This window comes from Dunckerocampus dactyliophorus, chromosome 9, assembly GCF_027744805.1.
Source record: "Dunckerocampus dactyliophorus isolate RoL2022-P2 chromosome 9, RoL_Ddac_1.1, whole genome shotgun sequence".
NCBI lineage: Eukaryota > Metazoa > Chordata > Actinopteri > Syngnathiformes > Syngnathidae > Dunckerocampus > Dunckerocampus dactyliophorus.
In genome coordinates this window covers 1,586,234-1,603,543 of record NC_072827.1, presented here as the reverse complement: position 1 = coordinate 1,603,543, position 17,310 = coordinate 1,586,234, and the positions used below count along the sequence as shown (strand labels likewise).

The window sequence follows — 17,310 nt, the reverse complement described above, 5'->3', positions numbered from 1 at the left end:
CATGTGCAGCTATTAACTGTACAAATCTCCAGTTCAAAGGCTGTGGACGAACATTTCACCTGTAAGTATGATTGAAATGTAGATTTATGATTGATCATTTAAGTTTTTTGCACTGTCCATCTCTCAGATATTTTCGATCATGTAAAATTCCTCTGATTAAATGTATGTCCAGAATTGATAGGTTTATATAGCTCTATAATAGCTAAGAGGAAATGTACCTACTTTTTCTTCTATCATGATATATGTATTTCTTTAAGGGACGAAGGTTGCGTTACTTGAAGGAAGGAGAATCTCCCTGCTTTTTAACACTCGAACTCCCAAGGCAGTCATTTTGACTGTTTTCAAAATTTGCAATGTCATAACTTAGTTTAAAAAAAACCTACTGTATGTACCCATAGGACCCTGACTTTTTAAATGTGTGTATATTTTATTCTAACATTGTTTTATCATTCAAATTTCAAAACACAAAAGAGATCTGAGTGTTACTACCTCGAATGACCACAGCAGTCAAATTGACTGCCTGCTTTTTACAGGGGGTGTCATATTTCACTATTTGCTACATTTTTCCCGCCCTTCCTCCTGCTCTATTGGCTGTTTGTTTTTATGCTCTGTGATGCTAAAACCTAGTTTGTTTTTATGCTCTGTGATGCTAAAACCTAGCTATAGCTTCACTCTAAACCCAAGAGAGACAAAAATGACAAGCAGAAAGAAGGTGACAGCTATGGAGGCTTTAGCCTTGCTTCAGAGAAAATGGTTGCAGTTGGAGTTTGCACGTGTAATTGCAGAGAAGTGTTGTTGTGTCAATTCAATCAAACACTCCATCACTATAGTTTTCATTTAGTGTCCTGATGTGGTTTTTACCTATTCCACCAATTTATTTTGAGATCTTTTTAATGATAATCCAAATGATATACAAAGAGTCAAAATGACTGCTATGGTCATTCTAGTAGTTGCAGAATTCTGGTAGACCGAGTGTTAATGTCAAATATAGATGTTCTGTTAGCCTCTTCATCTGCTTTGTACACTATGTACGCTGTGCCAATGTAGTCGACATGTGAGTGGTAAGATGGCGTCTCTTTGGCTTCAGCGGCTTGCAGTCTGGCGTGCGACGTATGAGCTATCCAGATATATAATACAGATCAGTGGGGCGGCATATAACAAGACTCGAAGTCATGTAAAATCAGAGCAGAAATGCCACATGCATTTGCCGTTCTCGCATGTGGAAACCATGCAAACATGTATTTTGGAAACACATGTCCACTTTTCTGCATAAATTTCGTAGTACACTTCCTTCAAATACGCTCGCTGTTCTATAAAGTCTATCCACCCACTCTGCTTTGTATTTTTGTCCGGGAGCTGCTGTGACGTAGTCTCTATGATTCCCGTAATGACCGGTGTATCACTAGAAAGCACAGATTCTTGCTTCAGAAACTATTGGGATTAAGTTGATACTTTCAAACTTATAGTAATTTGAAACTAGCATTGAAGACCCTATTGCTGGCTGCAGCTTCCATGTTAAAGGTTTACAAATAATAATCATTTGGAAACGTCTGGCAGGCCGTATTGAAAGGCTTAAAGGGGTATGGGCCACGGTCCATAGTTTGCCCAGGGCTGCTGTAGGCTACGTGATGGAAACACATTCTTTTGTAACAGATAGTGCCCCTCCGGTCCCTTTTTTTCCTCGATTTTGGCCACAATTTTGGTTGTGTTTCATTGGTCAATGTGAGGCTTTTAGAGGACACAAATGTCCTCTCCAGAGAACCTGTCATGTCCTGTGTATTAGAGTTCACTCTACTGTGTATTAGAGCCCCTGTATATAGAGAGTTACGACAACTGAGATTACGCCGCCATGTTGGGGCCAATTCAAGCGCTTGGCTCGCGTGCACAGTACGACAATGCATGTAAATTGCAATGTCTCTGCACAAAGGGGCGCATGCAAAATGTCTGTTTTATAATTATTTATGGATCTATATTTTCCAATGTGTAATATGGTATCATTTTGCCATATTTTGTTAAAACATTGAGATTTTATAAGAGTCAAAATATGACCATGTTCACCTCATGATACTAGAATGAAAATAAATGACAGAGATATAAAAGCCCCAATATTTAAACATTTGAAATGATGAAAATATGTATATTTCTTCATTGTTATTTAATTATTATTTATACCTCGAAACACGTGCAGATTTTGCAAAATGAATGCAGTTTTATAAGTTTGCTGGAGATCATGGATGACTTTATTTGCAACCAGAGGTGATTTACACAAGGATCATTCATGACTGCCTTATTTTTTCGTTTTTTTTTAATAGTATATTTTACATTTAGGCTACTTTCTTATATCAAAACAATGAAGTAGAACACAACATTTAGGTAAACACACTCTCTCCAAAACGTGCCAAGCTCATCAAGAGATGCCTTAAACTTAGTAACATCGGCCCAGGTGGCTCTGTCACGTTTTTAAAACATTGTGACATTAAAAATGTTAACATATACAGAGCCTACCTCGCACAGCTTTGATGACGAGTTCAGCTTCCAGCCCAAACGGTTGATTTTAATTTCCCAAATTGTCCGTCTGTTGACATCTGAAGGGAATCTGTACAGCTTGAAACCCTTGTCATGTCTATTTGTGCATCCAAATGCACAACAACCCGGCATTTTTGGGGAATAAACAAGAATACGGCCAAGAATACTGTAAAGAAAAGGCCAACGCAAACGCGAATTTGGCCCCAAGATGGCCCCACGAGTCACGTGACCGTGTTTTATCGGCTCGTCATGTCGTAACTCTCTATTTGGAGGGACTCTACTGTGTATGTCGCTCTGCTGCCCCCTGTCTGCCGTCTGTTTCAGCGCATGCTGTTGTTCCTGATTGGCCTGATGAGACGCACCTGCAACCAATTACTGTTGCCTTTATCAGCTGCTGCCAGACGACTGAGCAGCGCCAGTTATTCCTTCGCTTACCTGTGCACCGACAGCCATTCCCGGTCATCTGGTGGCTTCTAACTGGTCTACCTTTTACCTGTTGAACCCGAGTACAGAATCCCTGCTAACGCTACCTTTTTGTAATGCAGCTCTTTCAGTTTAGCTTTAGTGTTTTTTTTCCTGCCTTTTAGTTTCGGCAGTGTTTTGTGTTTTTTCCTGGCTTCAGCCCTGAGACTTTTTGTTATCCTTTTTGTACTCTTGCTTATATTTTGTGTACCTTTTTGTAATAAACCTTTTATATCAGGCGCTGTGTTTGTTCACTCTGCATTCTGGAACCCAGAACTCGGCGTAGCCGAAACGTGACAGAAGCTGCTATAAAAACACGACAGATTATATGACCCCCAAATTAGAAAAAGCCTGATTATATTGTGTAATGACTGTGGGATTAACAATTGTGAGTTGTATCTTGAGCACAAAGCCTGGGTTCGTGGAGCCACTATCGCCGTATACCCCCCACGTTAAGAATCTGACACAAAAAAATAAACAACAAAGTAGCAAAATCAATTTTACTACTAATCTGATGATATTGAAACCTGATTTCCTTTTTAAAATCCCCAGCCTTTAAACATTTCTTACATATAAAATAACTCATTTATGTGTATTGTAGCGACGGGTATATTGCGTGCTGTTGTTTTGTGTCTGAGCTGTAGGGGGCAGTCAGATCCAGCATGTTGGTTGGAGCAAGCGTTTGGAGGAAAAAGGCGTAGATTAAGAAGAGAAGGAAGTGTTGCTGCTTTTGTACACGTGTGTAGCTAAATGCTCCTGCAGATCTGTAAGTGCCGTTTCTGGTTCTGAAAATAAATGGCCAACTGAATACAGCCAGCCTGACGTGCAATTATTCAGCCGCCATTACAGTATTTTTCTAAATAAAAAAGCGACACCATTCAATCAAATTGGTATTTAAATAATTAAATATTTGTTATTTTTGATTAGGACCAAAGTTTATTGAAAGATGCAAGCAAAACATGTAAAAGAAATATTATTCTGTTATGTTTGTAATGTAGTTTTGGGGGGAGGACTTTGTTGCCATGGAAATTAAAGGATAGTAACTTAGAAAAAAGACACTGAAAAAGTGCTTCACAATCTATTTTACTACTAATATATGCAATACATATATTTCAATAATCACCAGCCTCTTAACATTTATTATATGGAAAATAACTCGTTTTATGTGGATTTTTCAAATGAAACATCGTCCAATAAAATGGCAATTTAAATGGTTGGTTGAAATATATATTTTTGAATTTTATATTTGGTATTTTGATTCGGGCTGGAGTTCATTGAAAGATGTTGGTAAGAAAAGTAGAAAAAAAATCTGAACGCGTTTGAGCGTGACGTTGCAAAGGTGACGCAGCCGAATTGCATTGTGGGCTTTAACGGCAGCGGAAAAGTTTGTTGACGTTGGCTGCATACCCTTGTGTGTTTTTGTTGTTTTGTTGTAACAAGTGAAAAACATGGCGCAAACGTGTTGTGTTATCAACTGCCACAATCGTTCACGCGATCGCTTCGGGAATAAAAAGGATGGGGGGAGATTTTTCTCATTTCCGACGTGGAAGCAAAGCCAAGGAGCTGTGATCTGTGAGCTAACAAAGAGACGCCGAATGGCCTGGATAGCAGCCGTGAGACGACCAAACATCACTTTCAACGCCATCACCCGACACATGTTGGTGTGTTCACGGCATTTTCACACTGGTAAGTTTGAATCAAAGCATGTGTTTTGCTCTTTCACACCTAGCATTTAGTAGGCCGCTAGCGTTAGCCAAGCTAGCTGAGGGCACCGAACAAAGTACCGTGTTTTGGGAATAAAACACGTTGTCTGCTGACTTTGAGTGATTTGTAAGCTCAAGAATGAACGAAAGAACCGTGATCAATGTACACAGTTTTAAAAGTAATAAGGGAAGTGTGTGTTTTTCAGGGAGACCTGCTAATGAAATGGATGAAAGCCATCCAGACTGGGCACCCTCATTACATCTCGGACACACGGAGGTGAAAGCTGCAGATAACGAGAGACTACAGATAACATTGCACGAGGAGGAACTTTCTCCAACAAGAGAGGAGAACGAGCGACTGCGACAACTGGAAGATGTTTGCAAGACTCAGGTTGTGCTGCACGTTGAAGGTATGTTTCATCTGTGTAGGCTCTCAGTCGTACAGGAGTTGTCCATCGAGGAAAAGGCTTCTTGAGACGTCATCTGTACTTCTGTGAAGAAGGTGTCGGACGTTTCGCTCCTCATCCGAAGAGCTTCGTCAGCAAACTAATAAGTGCTGGTAGCTTAGGCCTTAAATACAGTAAGAGTGGGCGGAATTGGTGTGCCAACACCCTCCTCCTATTGGTTCGTTACACTAAGCCTGGGCGGAGTAGTGGTATAATCCTATCCTGTTATTCACACCTACGATAAAAGGGAAGTGTCTCTCCCTGAATTGGGTATGAACGACTCTGATACTGGCTTGTTAGCATCTATTGTTCTGGCTCGGCCCTGCCTTCACCTCATTTGCAAGACTAAGAGCTGTGGGTTTTGGTCTCAGTAACCTGCTGAACACAGGGTCCAAATTGAACCTCAAACCACCATTCCGATTCAATGATGGGTTCTGTTGTTTGACAAAAATAGCTTCCTTTACTCCTCTTTCAAACCATCTGTTTTCTTTGGCCAAAATCTTTACCTCGCTGTCCTGAAAAGAGTGATTGGTAGCTTTCAGGTGTAGATGTACTGCTGATTGAGGACCACTAGCATTGTCCCTGCGATGTTGATAAAGCCTTTTTTTGGAGCATTTGCTTAGTTTCCCCAATGTAGTGCTCTTTGCATTCCTCATCTTTACAGTGGATGGAATAGACCACTTGAGCTTTAAACAATGTGCAATGGCACCCCCTGCCGTATAAAAAGGTTACTGAGGTAACAGAAAAGGTATACAGTCAAACCTGTCTTTGCGGCCACCTGCCTATAGCGGCCACTGGAAAAAAAAATTCCCCCCCCCAGAAAATGTACATGTTATAGACCCTGTGTATAGCAGTCACCTGTCCAACGCGGCCAGCGGCCACCCATTTTGTCTCCCTAGGTCAATATCTGACCGCATATAGCGGCCAAATTACCGACTCAAGTAGAAGCTTCATGCACGAAAAAGTTTAGTTTTTCAATCAATGAAGCCGTCGTGTGTAGACTTTAATTACTGAGTCCTAGCTCAGTCACAATCATTCACAAGATCCACACAAACTGTCAGTTGTTCCACATAAAAAAGCCGTCTTCTTTTGAGCTTGCTATTTCCTGGTCAAACATGTAACTTTAAGAGCATTTGCACCAAAACATTACCGCAAAGTATGCTGGGAACAGGACGTGCTCCCAGCGACGCTACAATAAAAAAAAACATACGCTAGCATGCATGCGGCAGCGGGAGCAAAACTGAGTTGGGTTGTACTTAATTGAAGTATTTTAGAATGTACTCACATTATTTTTCATCAATCCTCATCCACAAATCCATCAAAGTCCTCATCTTCTGTATTCGACACAAACAAAGCCGTCTTCTTTTCCGTTCGCTACTAGTCTGTTAACTTGTCAGTGTTATTCAGCTCCGAAGCAAAGAAGGAAACTTCTCCTGTTGCTTCTGCCAACTTTATTTATTGAACGCGGCCACCAGGCAGCAGCTCAGAACACACACACATCTCTCAGCATCGTCTCTCCTTCCTGCTTGCCCACAAGGCAAAGGTTAAACAAGCCCCACTACATAGCTGTCCAGCCAATGCCTGTAAGAAATGACACCGTTTATTTCCTGGTGTGCACTGGTCAATACTGTAATGCCGCTTGTTGTGGGGAAGGAGAGACTCACGTCGCCGATGCACTTTAATGGCTTTATTAACAGCGGAGAACACTGCAGGACTTTACATCCACGCCAACATAAACACACTTCCCAACTCTCTCCAAACTCACAGCTAGCACTGAGCCTAGCTCTCCTGCTCGGGACGCCCACCGTCACTTCCCGTCACTTCCTGATGAACTAAAGCTGTAATGACACTCTGCTGTATAAAAAGTAAAATATTAAAAACAAGCGTAAGACGTTACTAGCACAGCTTTGTTCTGTGGGTCGTGGATAATAACAAGCCTAGTAGATTCAAGATTGAAGAGTTTTATTGTCATGTGCATAGTAAAACAGCAGTTATACTAAGCAATGAAATTCTTATTCTGTTCATTCTCCCAAGAAAAGAAAGAAAACACAAGAAAAAGAATAAGAACATCAGTAGTGCTGTACAACTTTTATCCGCAGTGCCCTCTACTGGTCAACATTATTATTATTATGTCCCCCCCCTTTTTTCCCCTTTTTTTTCCCTCTACTGGTCAACATTCAAACTGGACGCCAACCTGTCTATAGAGGCCACTTGTCTATAGCGGCCACTTTTGCAGACTTCCTCTAGTGGCCGCTATAGACAAGTTTGACTGTATTTAAACAAATTAGGGCTGTCAATCGCTGAACATATTTAATCGCGATTAGTCGCATTTTGTCCATAGAATAATTCATTTTTGTCCAGCGCATAATTAATCGCAATTAACTGCAGATAGAAAGAAGTTTGTTCTATGATAAGTAGGGATGTAAATCTCTGTGATAAACAATTTGAACGCATCTAGATACACGGGTTAAGATACGATTCAAAAACAGTATTACAGTGTACAAACTTGGGCTGGGCGAGATGGACCAGAACTCATATCCTGATATACAGTATTTAGGTTGATGGTGGGGAAAATATAAGAAAACGTTAGCAAGTACGGGCTCCTTCCCCACCAGAGAAGTGAGCTTCCATGTCCCAAGGACCAGATTTAGCCGCCGAAGACGCGGTCGCCTTGGCGCCAACCTGCGACCGCCTCCCAAACCACATTGCACCGGACCCTGATGCTTGCCCCCGCGGGTGGTGGGTCTACTGGGGAAAGATCCTGTGTGGCTTCTTCGGGCTGGGTCCGGCCGGGCCCTGCGGGTATCCCACGTCCGGACAAGGTGTGGGCCCTCCTCTTACGTTTATTCATAAGGTCTTCTGAATCACTCTTGGTCTGGCCCGTCACCTAGGACCTGTTTGCCGTGGGAGGCCCTACCAGGGGCATAAAACCCCAGACAACATAGCTCCTAGGATCACTCGGGCACTCAAACCCCTACACCACAATAAGGTGGTGATTCACGGAGGAGAATCACAATGACCATCGTCACTGAAACAACTGTCAGTCTTTATTCCACTGTTATTTTTAAGGAAGAATTCTGGCAACTGAGCTGTTACTGTTAAAAAATATATACTTTTTTTTACAGTGCACAGTAAGCTTCCACAATAAGTCCTGTTTGTGTCTGCAGACATTCAGCAGCTGATAGGTCATCAAGAATGTCTTCTCCAGCCACAAGGGGGGAGCTCCACTTGGGAGCAGGAAGAGCCACAGCTTGTTCAAGAGGAGGAGCTACAGCTCCCTCGCATTAAAGAGGAAGAGGAGGAGCCACAGCCCCCCTTTGTTAAAGAGGAAGAGGAAGAACTCTCCATCAGTCAGGAGGAAGAGCGTCTCCTAGGGCCAGAGGAGACTGAGCTCGTCAGGTTGCCACTGATTGGTGTCTCTGTGAAGACCGACAATCATGAAGACAAACAGCCCTCACAGCATCATAGTCCAAGTGAGGAGAAGAGAGAGGCGGAGCCTTCAAGCAGCAGCTCAACACAACACATGACAACAGAAGCTGATGGAGACCACTGTGGAGGATCACAAGCAGACAACCTCTTAGCTCCACTGTCAGATAGTGACGACATAACGTCATACTCTCCTGAAGATGAAGACAGTGACTACAACCAGGAATCTTTGAGCAGCGATACAGACTGTGAAGGTGATATGATGACTCACACTGACAACAAACACTCTGAATGCTCTAAAAAGAAGACAGGTAAAAAACCTTTTAAGTGCTCAGTTTGTGATAAAAGATTTTCTTGTAAGAGTTCTTGGACTCGACACATGAGAATGCACACAGGGGAAAAACCTTATAGTTGCTCAGACTGTGATAAAAGCTTCACTCGAAAGTCACATATGGTATCACACATGAGAACACACACAGGAGAAAAACCTTTTATTTGCGCAAACTGTGGTAAAAGCTTCTCTCACAAAGTCAATATGGTATCACACATGAGAACACACACAGAAGAAAAACCTTTTTGCTGCTCACACTGTGGTAAAAGCTTCACTCACAAAATGAATATGATATTACATATGAGAACTCACACAGGAGAAAAACCTTATAGTTGCTCAGACTGTGGTAAAAGTTTCACTCAAAAGGCACACATGGTGTCACACATGAGAACACACACAGGAGAAAAACCTTTTACCTGCTCAAACTGTGGCAAATGCTTCACCCACAAAGGCAGTATGGTATTACACATGAGAACACACACAGGAGTAAAATCTTTCAGTTGCACAGCCTGTGGCAAACTCTTCACTCACAAAGCAAATATGCTAAGACACCTAAGAACCCACACAGGAGAAAAACCTTTTAGTTGCTCAGACTGTGGTAAAGGTTTCAATCAAAAGTCACGTATGATATCACACATGAGAACGCACACGGGAGAAAAACCTTTTACTTGCTCAAACTGTTTTAAAAGTTTCTCTGAAAGGACAACTTTGGTATCACACATGAGAAGACACACAGGAGAAAAACCTTTTACTTGTTCAGACTGTGGTCAAAGCTTCACTCACAGAGTTAGTATGGTAAAGCACATGGCAACACACACAGGAAAAGAAACTGTTTAGTTGCTCAGACTGTGGTAAATGCTTCACCCAAAGTCAATGGTAAAACACATGGGAACATACAGGACACAAACATTATAGTTGCTCAAATGATGGTAACACATTTCCTCTGAAGTCCTCTTGAATAGACACATGCAGGCACTGATGGGCTACTGCACATTAGAGTATTTCATTTGACTGTATGTCCTAATCACTAAATGCTGTAACTAGGCCTGTCACCATAATCAATAATTAATTAATCGCATGATAAAAATGAAGTTGATTTGCTGTCCTCGGCTATTGACATTTGTTTGTTTTTCTCCTCTTTCTCTACCAAATGGGCTGGATGACAAGAGGTTTCACTCTCTGCATCTGTCTCAACCTGGGTGTTTTGGTTCTATAGCGGAATGAACGGAGTGAGTGAACCCTCCTGTCAGTCATTAAGTCTCTTTGTCCCAGTGGGGAGAGGTGGGGCGGTAGCAAGGGTGCACTCGTTAGCTGTGTTTTTCATGTGCAACACTACACGATCAAATACTTCCTTCGTGCCTGTTGATGTCAATTTCAGCCCGTTTGCGCACCGTCGTTTTGTGACATGCAAAAGTTTGTGACAAAGACAATGAGAAAAAGAATACAAAACGGTGGAGCGGCCATGATTCCCTAAGTACAACACCATCATTATGCACCAAACGCATTTTGCTGCATCCAAAATATGTACTTTGTGACAAAACGTTACAGCACATTGTTATTATTACATTATTATGTAAATAACATATCCCACACACACTGTTGCTAAAAGTCAATGAAGGGAGTGGATATGCAAATGAGCTGACGTCTGCATTGGCTCACAATGTAAACTTCAGAGTATTTCCAGGTTATTTGTCAAGTTTTTTGTTGTTTTGTTTGTCAATATCCAGACAACAAAAGTGACACGGATTGAAAATCTGAAATGTTGTGATTTTTATGTACGTAAGTGCAATTTTTTGCTAAAACACGACTGAAAGTCCATTTTATTTTCATTGGGGGGGGTTTCTTTTTTTTATTTATTTATTTTAAAGCTCTTGACATTCCAGTTACAATGTTAAATTCTCTTGAGAAATTAAAGTTGCTTTTAATACGGTGCTCTCGCATTATTATGCCATATATTATTACATTCATGTAAAAAAATTGGGTCTCACATTACAATAAGGTACACATAAATACAGTAGTTACTGAGGAACTAATGAGTCGTGGTTTAGGTGGGTTTGGGGTAGTTTCTGTCTGTTCTTGTCGGCCCACCCTCAAAGACTAGAAGTCATGTAATTTCAGAGCAAAAATGCCGCATGCATTTGCCGTTCTCGGATGTGGAAACTATTGAAATATGCATTTTGGAAACCGCACCCAATTGTCCGATTTAAAAATTTTCACTTTTCTGTGTAACTTTCGTAGTACGTTTGCTTTTGTGTCTACAGTCAAATACGCTCGCTGGTCTGTAAAGACTACCCATCCACTCTGCTCTGCATTATTGTCCTGGAGCTGCTGTAACGTGGTCTCTATGATCATCGTAATGACCGGTATATCACTCGAAAGATTCAAGATTCAAGAGAGTTTTATTGTCATGTGCATAGTAAAACAGCAGTTATACCATGCAATGAAAATCTTATTCTGTTCATTCTCCCAAGAAAAGAAAGAAAACACAAGAAAGAATAAGAACATCAGAAACATAAATACCAATAAATTAAGCAACAACAACAGAAGAGACATTAATACAGATAAATAATACAAATAAATAAATAAATAAATAAATAAATAAAGTGCTATGAGTGTATGCGTGTGTTGCGTGCGGCGTGTGCGAGTGCTTCGTTGAGAAGCCTGATGGCCTGTGGGTAAAAGCTGTTTGCCAGCCTTGTGGTCCTGGACTTCAAACTCCTGTAGCGTCTGCCTGACGGTAGGAGTGTGAATAATGAGTGTTGTGGATGTGTGCTGTCCTTGATGAGGTTGTGTGTTCTTCGTAGGACTCTAGTTTTATAAATGTCTTGCAGTGAGGGGAGGGCTGCCCCAACAATGTTCTGTGAGGTCTTGATCACCCGCTGGAGTGCCTTCCTATCACGTGTTGTACAGTTACCGTACCAAACAGTGATGGAGGCGGTAAGGACACTTTCCATAGTGCATCTGTAGAAGCAACTCAGGATTGTGGTGGACATGCCAAATTTCCTCAGTCTTCTCAGGAAGTACAGTCTCCTTTGGGACTTCTTCAGAATTTGTTGGGTGTTGTGAGACCAGGTGAGGTCCTCGCTGATGTGTGTGCCAAGGAACTTGAAGGTTTTCACCCTCTCCACCTCAGTCTCATCAATAAACAGGGGTCTATGCGGCTTCTTTTCCCTTGTTCTTGGGTCGATGATCATCTCTTTAGTCTTATCTGTATTGAGAAGGAGATTGTTATCATGACACCAAGCTATGAGGTCCGCCACCTCTCTTCTGTATGATGTTTCAACACCACCAGTGATCAGTCCGATGACTGTAGTGTCATCCGCAAATTTAATGATGCTGGTGTTGTTCTGGGAGGCCACGCAATCGTAGGTGAAGAGCGTGTAGAGGAGTGGACTCAGCACACACCCCTGAGGGGTCCCAGTGCTCACAATTCTTGAGCTGGATGTGCGATTGTGGACTCTGACTGACTGGGGTCTGCCTGTGAGAAAGTTAAACACCCAGTTACAGAGGGAGGGTGACAGGCCAAGGGTGATAGTCATTCAAGCAGGAAAGCACAGACACTTGCTTCAGAAACTATTGGAATACATTTGATACTTGAATACTTACTGTAATTTGAAACTAGCATTGAAAACCCTATTGCCGGCTGCAGCCTCCATAATAATAATAATAATATTAGTTCCATTCCATTTTCCTCCGCTGGTCCGGGTTGCAGGGGCAGCAGTCTCAGTAGGGAAACCCAGACTTCCCTGTCCCCGGCCACCTCCTCCAGCTCCACCGGAGGACACCAAGGCGTTCCCAGGCCAGCTGTGAGACATAATCCCTCCAGCGTGTCCTAGGTCGACCCGGGGCCTTCTCCCGGCTGGGCATGGCCGGAAAACCTCACCAGGGAGGCATCCGGGCTAGATGCCCGAGCCACCTCAACTGGCTCCTCTCGATGTGAAGGAGCAGCGGCTCTACTCTGAGCTCGTCCCGGATGACCGAGTCCAGCCACCCTACGGAGGAAACTCATTTAATCCGCTTGTATCCACCATCTCGTTCTTTCAGTCATGACCCAAAGCTCATGAGCATAGGTGGGGGTGGGAACATACTGTAGATCGATCAGTAAATTGAGAGCTTTGCTTTCCGACTCAGCTCTCTTCACCACGACGGTCTGGTACAGCGACCGCATTACAGCAAACGCTGCACCGATCCGCCTATCAACCTCACGCTCCCCAACCAGTTAGAAGTCATCGTCCTCCTCTAAATTCAGAATCTGACACGGCAAAAAAAAAAACAACATTCAACATTTATTATACAGAACAATTATTTTATGTGTATTTTTCTCAATGAAAAGTGACACCATTTAATCAAATGGGTGTTTAAAAGGTTAAATATTGAAGTATTTGGTGTTTTTGAAAGATTTAAACAAAAAAAGTACAACAAATATTAATCTGTTACGTTTGTAGAGCAGTTTTTGGGAGGACGTTTTTGTCATCGAACTGAAAGGGTAGTAAGCTTTTAAAAATTGACGCTGAAAAATGTAACAATGCTTCACAATCTATTCTTCACTACTAATATATACATATATTTGAATAACCCCCAGCCTCTTAAGATTTATTATACGGAAAATAACGTTTATGTGAATTTTTCAAAATGACAAACAGTGACATTGTCTAATAAAATGGTAATTTAAATGGTTAAAATACCATTTTTGAAATATGTATTTGGATTAGGACTGAAGTTTATTGAGAGATGTGGGGGAAAAAAGTAGAAAAAATCTGAATGCGTTTGAGCGTGACGTTGCAAAGGTGACGCAGCCGAATTGCATTGTGGGCTTTAACGGCAACGGAAAAGTTTGTTGACGTTGGCTGCATACCCTTGTGTGTTTTTATTTGTTGTTGTGTTGTAACAAGTGGAAAACATGGTGCAAACGTGTTGTGTTATCAACTGCCACAATCGTTCACGCGATCGCTTCGGGAATAAAAAGGATGGGGGGAGATTTTTCTCATTTCCGACGTGGAAGCAAAGCCAAGGAGCTGTGATCTGTGAGCTAACAAAGAGACGCCGAATGGCCTGGATAGCAGCCGTGAGACGACCAAACATCACTTTCAACGCCATCACCCGACACATGTTGGTGTGTTCACGGCATTTTCACACTGGTAAGTTTGAATCAAAGCATGTGTTTTGCTCTTTCACACCTAGCATTTAGTAGGCCGCTAGCGTTAGCCAAGCTAGCTGAGGGCACCGAACAAAGTACCGTGTTTTGGGAATAAAACACGTTGTCTGTTGACTTTGAGTGATTTGTAAGCTCAAGAATGAACGAAAGAACCGTGATCAATGTACACAGTTTTAAAAGTAATAAGGGGAGTGTGTGTTTTTCAGGGAGACCTGCTAATGAAATGGATGAAAGCCATCCAGACTGGGCACCCTCATTACATCTCGGACACACGGAGGTGAAAGCTGCAGATAACGACAGACTACAGATAACATTGCACGAGGAGGAACTTTCTCCAACAAGAGAGGAGAACGAGCGACTACGACAACAACTGGAAGATGTTTGCAAGACTCAAGTTGTGTTGCACGTTGAAGGTATGTTTCATGTTCACTAAGCTTTAAACACAGATTGTGCAATGGCGCCCTCTGCTGTACAAAAAGGGGTACTGAGCTAGCACAGATGTACAGTATACTGTATATACTGCATATACTGTGTGTATGTATATAAGCAAATTAGGACTGTGAATGGATTAAAATTAGGGATGCTCTGATCAGGATTTTATGCTGCCGAAACTGATCACCCATGACTGAAAATGGCCGATACGGATCACATTTTTAAAGTGTACATTTTTATTTTTACTATTGGCTATTGTTCGAGTTGTTAGAATTAGAGAATTAAAGTAGTATTGTAGATTTATTCTATGGTTGCACTGGTTTCGCTTTCACTTTTGAGCAGACAGGCTGCTTGGCGGCCTTTCTGTGCAAGGGTGGGGGTGAAGCCAGTGTAGCAGACAGGTTGCCTGGCAACCTTATCACACGCCCTGCTTGTGCACTAGCTCACAGCCATGCACCCTTGATTGACACAAGCTCGAGCCAGTTAAATACAAATACATAAATCACATACTGATCCACTCAGGAAGGGCGTGTCTCTAATACACATGGCTTCGCCACTTCCTGGTTTCCATCACTGCCTGCCAATGTGAGCAGGAGTGCGGCATGCTGTACTTGTCACATTTTCCAGACATTTTTTTCACAAAAAGATTTAAAATACAGAAAAGTGTGTCTGCCTGATCTCCTCTTGGGGGGAAAAACAACCCGGTCGGTTCTTTCTTATGAGAGGTACCTTTACAAAATGAAAATGGCCTGCTCATTTTTGTAACATTTATTTTCATAGCTTATTTCAACCCAAACAAAGCGAATATGCTTGTTTTACCAGAACATGAACAAAATGCTGGTATCCACAGCTCATATTTTGTATTTCAGAGTGCATTTCCTTCTACTGTTCTTTCATTATTAACTGAAAAGCAGGCTTGCAGGCGCCTCATGTGGTCTTGGGGGGGCTCCCTGGTGCCATGTTGGTGACCCCCAGGTTATATGAAAGGCGAACCATAAAATTTAGACAAAAACATATTTGGCTTTTTCAAAATTATTGCTGAAACTTAGAGGATCAGACGCCTTCTTTCAGGAGAATGTCAATGCGAGAGCACACAGCACACACACCCGGATTGCTCCACCACCGCCGCCGGCCGTCCAGTCTGATGAATCCAACCACTTTTCGGGCTATCTGCCTTAGTCCTCCGACTGCCACGCACACATTGGGCTACATTAGCCGCCACCCGACCAATGATCACATGGCGAGCTTGGAAAACTCACCGCACCCTGCCCCCCCCAATGCCGCACCAAACTGAAGCTTTTGAGGCACCACTCCAGGGAGACATTTTTTGTGGCATGTTTTGCAGGGTGCAAAACTTATACCACTCTCACAACAACAGGTAAGTAACACACGGCAGACATGTTTGATTTTGGCTTTGTGAAGGAAAGTGGGCAGGAGACGGCCGCTATAGGCTGGTGCTGCAATGGGGGCGGAGCTGACAGGCGTTTTAAAACAAGTATCGGCATATGCAAAACGTCCGATACTGATCGGTGGTCGATTGATCGGAGCACCCTTCATTAAAATATTTGATAACAATTAGTCACATTTTGTCCATAGTTAACTGATGATTAATCTCAATTAACTTCAGATAGAAAGACTTTTCTTCTATAATAAGTAGGGATGTAAATCATTTGAACACATCCAGATACACGGGTTAAGATATGATTCAAAAAACGATATATTTTAAAATCAGAATGATTCGATACAGCGTACAAACGATTCCATTCAATACGATTCACTGGTTACATTTGTACAGTTACACGAATCTTACATTATGAAATAAAGACGGCGGTTCTATAAAAGTGGCATTCTTGCAGTATTTTCCAATGTGTAAAAGAGCACATCATATCCCCAAGCATGCTGTAAGCCGGGGGCCCCCCTGCCACCTGGCCATGGGAAACGTTCAGGCACAATGATTAAAAAAAAAAAGTCTGAGGAATAAAATCCTTACTGTATTTTGGAGGCTGGTAAACTACAGCACACAACACAGGAGAGGCAAAGCCAATAACAAAGAGTTGAAGTTCAAATGAGTGTAGTCGTTAACTGTGATTAAACCACAGCTAAAAGTACGTTTAAAAATAGTAGCCAAACCACCACCACGACCAGAAGCTCGTGGAGTACTGAAGAAAGAGTAACCGGGGAGGAGTTCTGTGAAGGCAATGTTGTCCCCAAGTTTAACCCAGGTCTCCGTCAGCAGAAGACATTCCAGATCATCGCACGGATAAAATCATTTCAAATAAAAGTCTTATTTGAGAGAGAGCTGGCATTTACCAGCACAGTCTGAACGGTGGTCAAGGTCTCAGTCTGCTGGGTGGAACGACCGAGCGGGCGGAGATTTGCCGTGACGCAGCCTGTCCTCTGGTGCTGGCACGTCGTCTATGCGGAAGTGAGCAGCCGGCGTCAGGAGTAATCCGGCTAAGCCAGTGGTGACAGTGGCCGATGGAGTGTAAAGATCACATCCACAAAGAGTTGCCAGGTAGGAGTTAAGTCTGAAGTGGACACTGCCTCTCTTTCCTCGCCGCCGGCGACGCTTAATGCGAGGCAAAGCTGGAACAGAACACTGCAGAAACGTAGATTCCAGGAAAGATGGCAGTGTCTTTGAGCGGTCACTGTAGCCAAACCAGGCAGATTAAGCAATGTGTGGTGGATATTTAGTCATGTAAAGCCATCATAAAACTGTAAAGGTGACACCGTAGGAATGACAAATACCAAAATCAAAAGTAGCAAGCGCAAAGCCAGGAGGGGTGCTTGGCGGACCACACACAGCGGCGCCATCACGCACTCTACACT

General features: G+C 42.5%; 1 protein-coding gene across 1 annotated transcript in view; it reads left to right on the top strand.

Annotated features, from left to right (window-relative positions):
- Positions 1 to 12,966: 12,966 nt before the first annotated feature.
- Positions 12,967 to 17,310, top strand: part of LOC129188059 (zinc finger protein 1 homolog) — a 28,640-nt gene continuing 24,296 nt past the window's right edge. The window contains exons 1-2 of the mRNA XM_054788052.1: positions 12,967 to 14,032; positions 14,256 to 14,462. Coding sequence (XP_054644027.1) covers positions 13,795 to 14,032; positions 14,256 to 14,462 — 445 coding nt within the window. The 5' untranslated portion in view covers positions 12,967 to 13,794. The remainder of the gene's footprint in view (positions 14,033 to 14,255; positions 14,463 to 17,310) is intronic.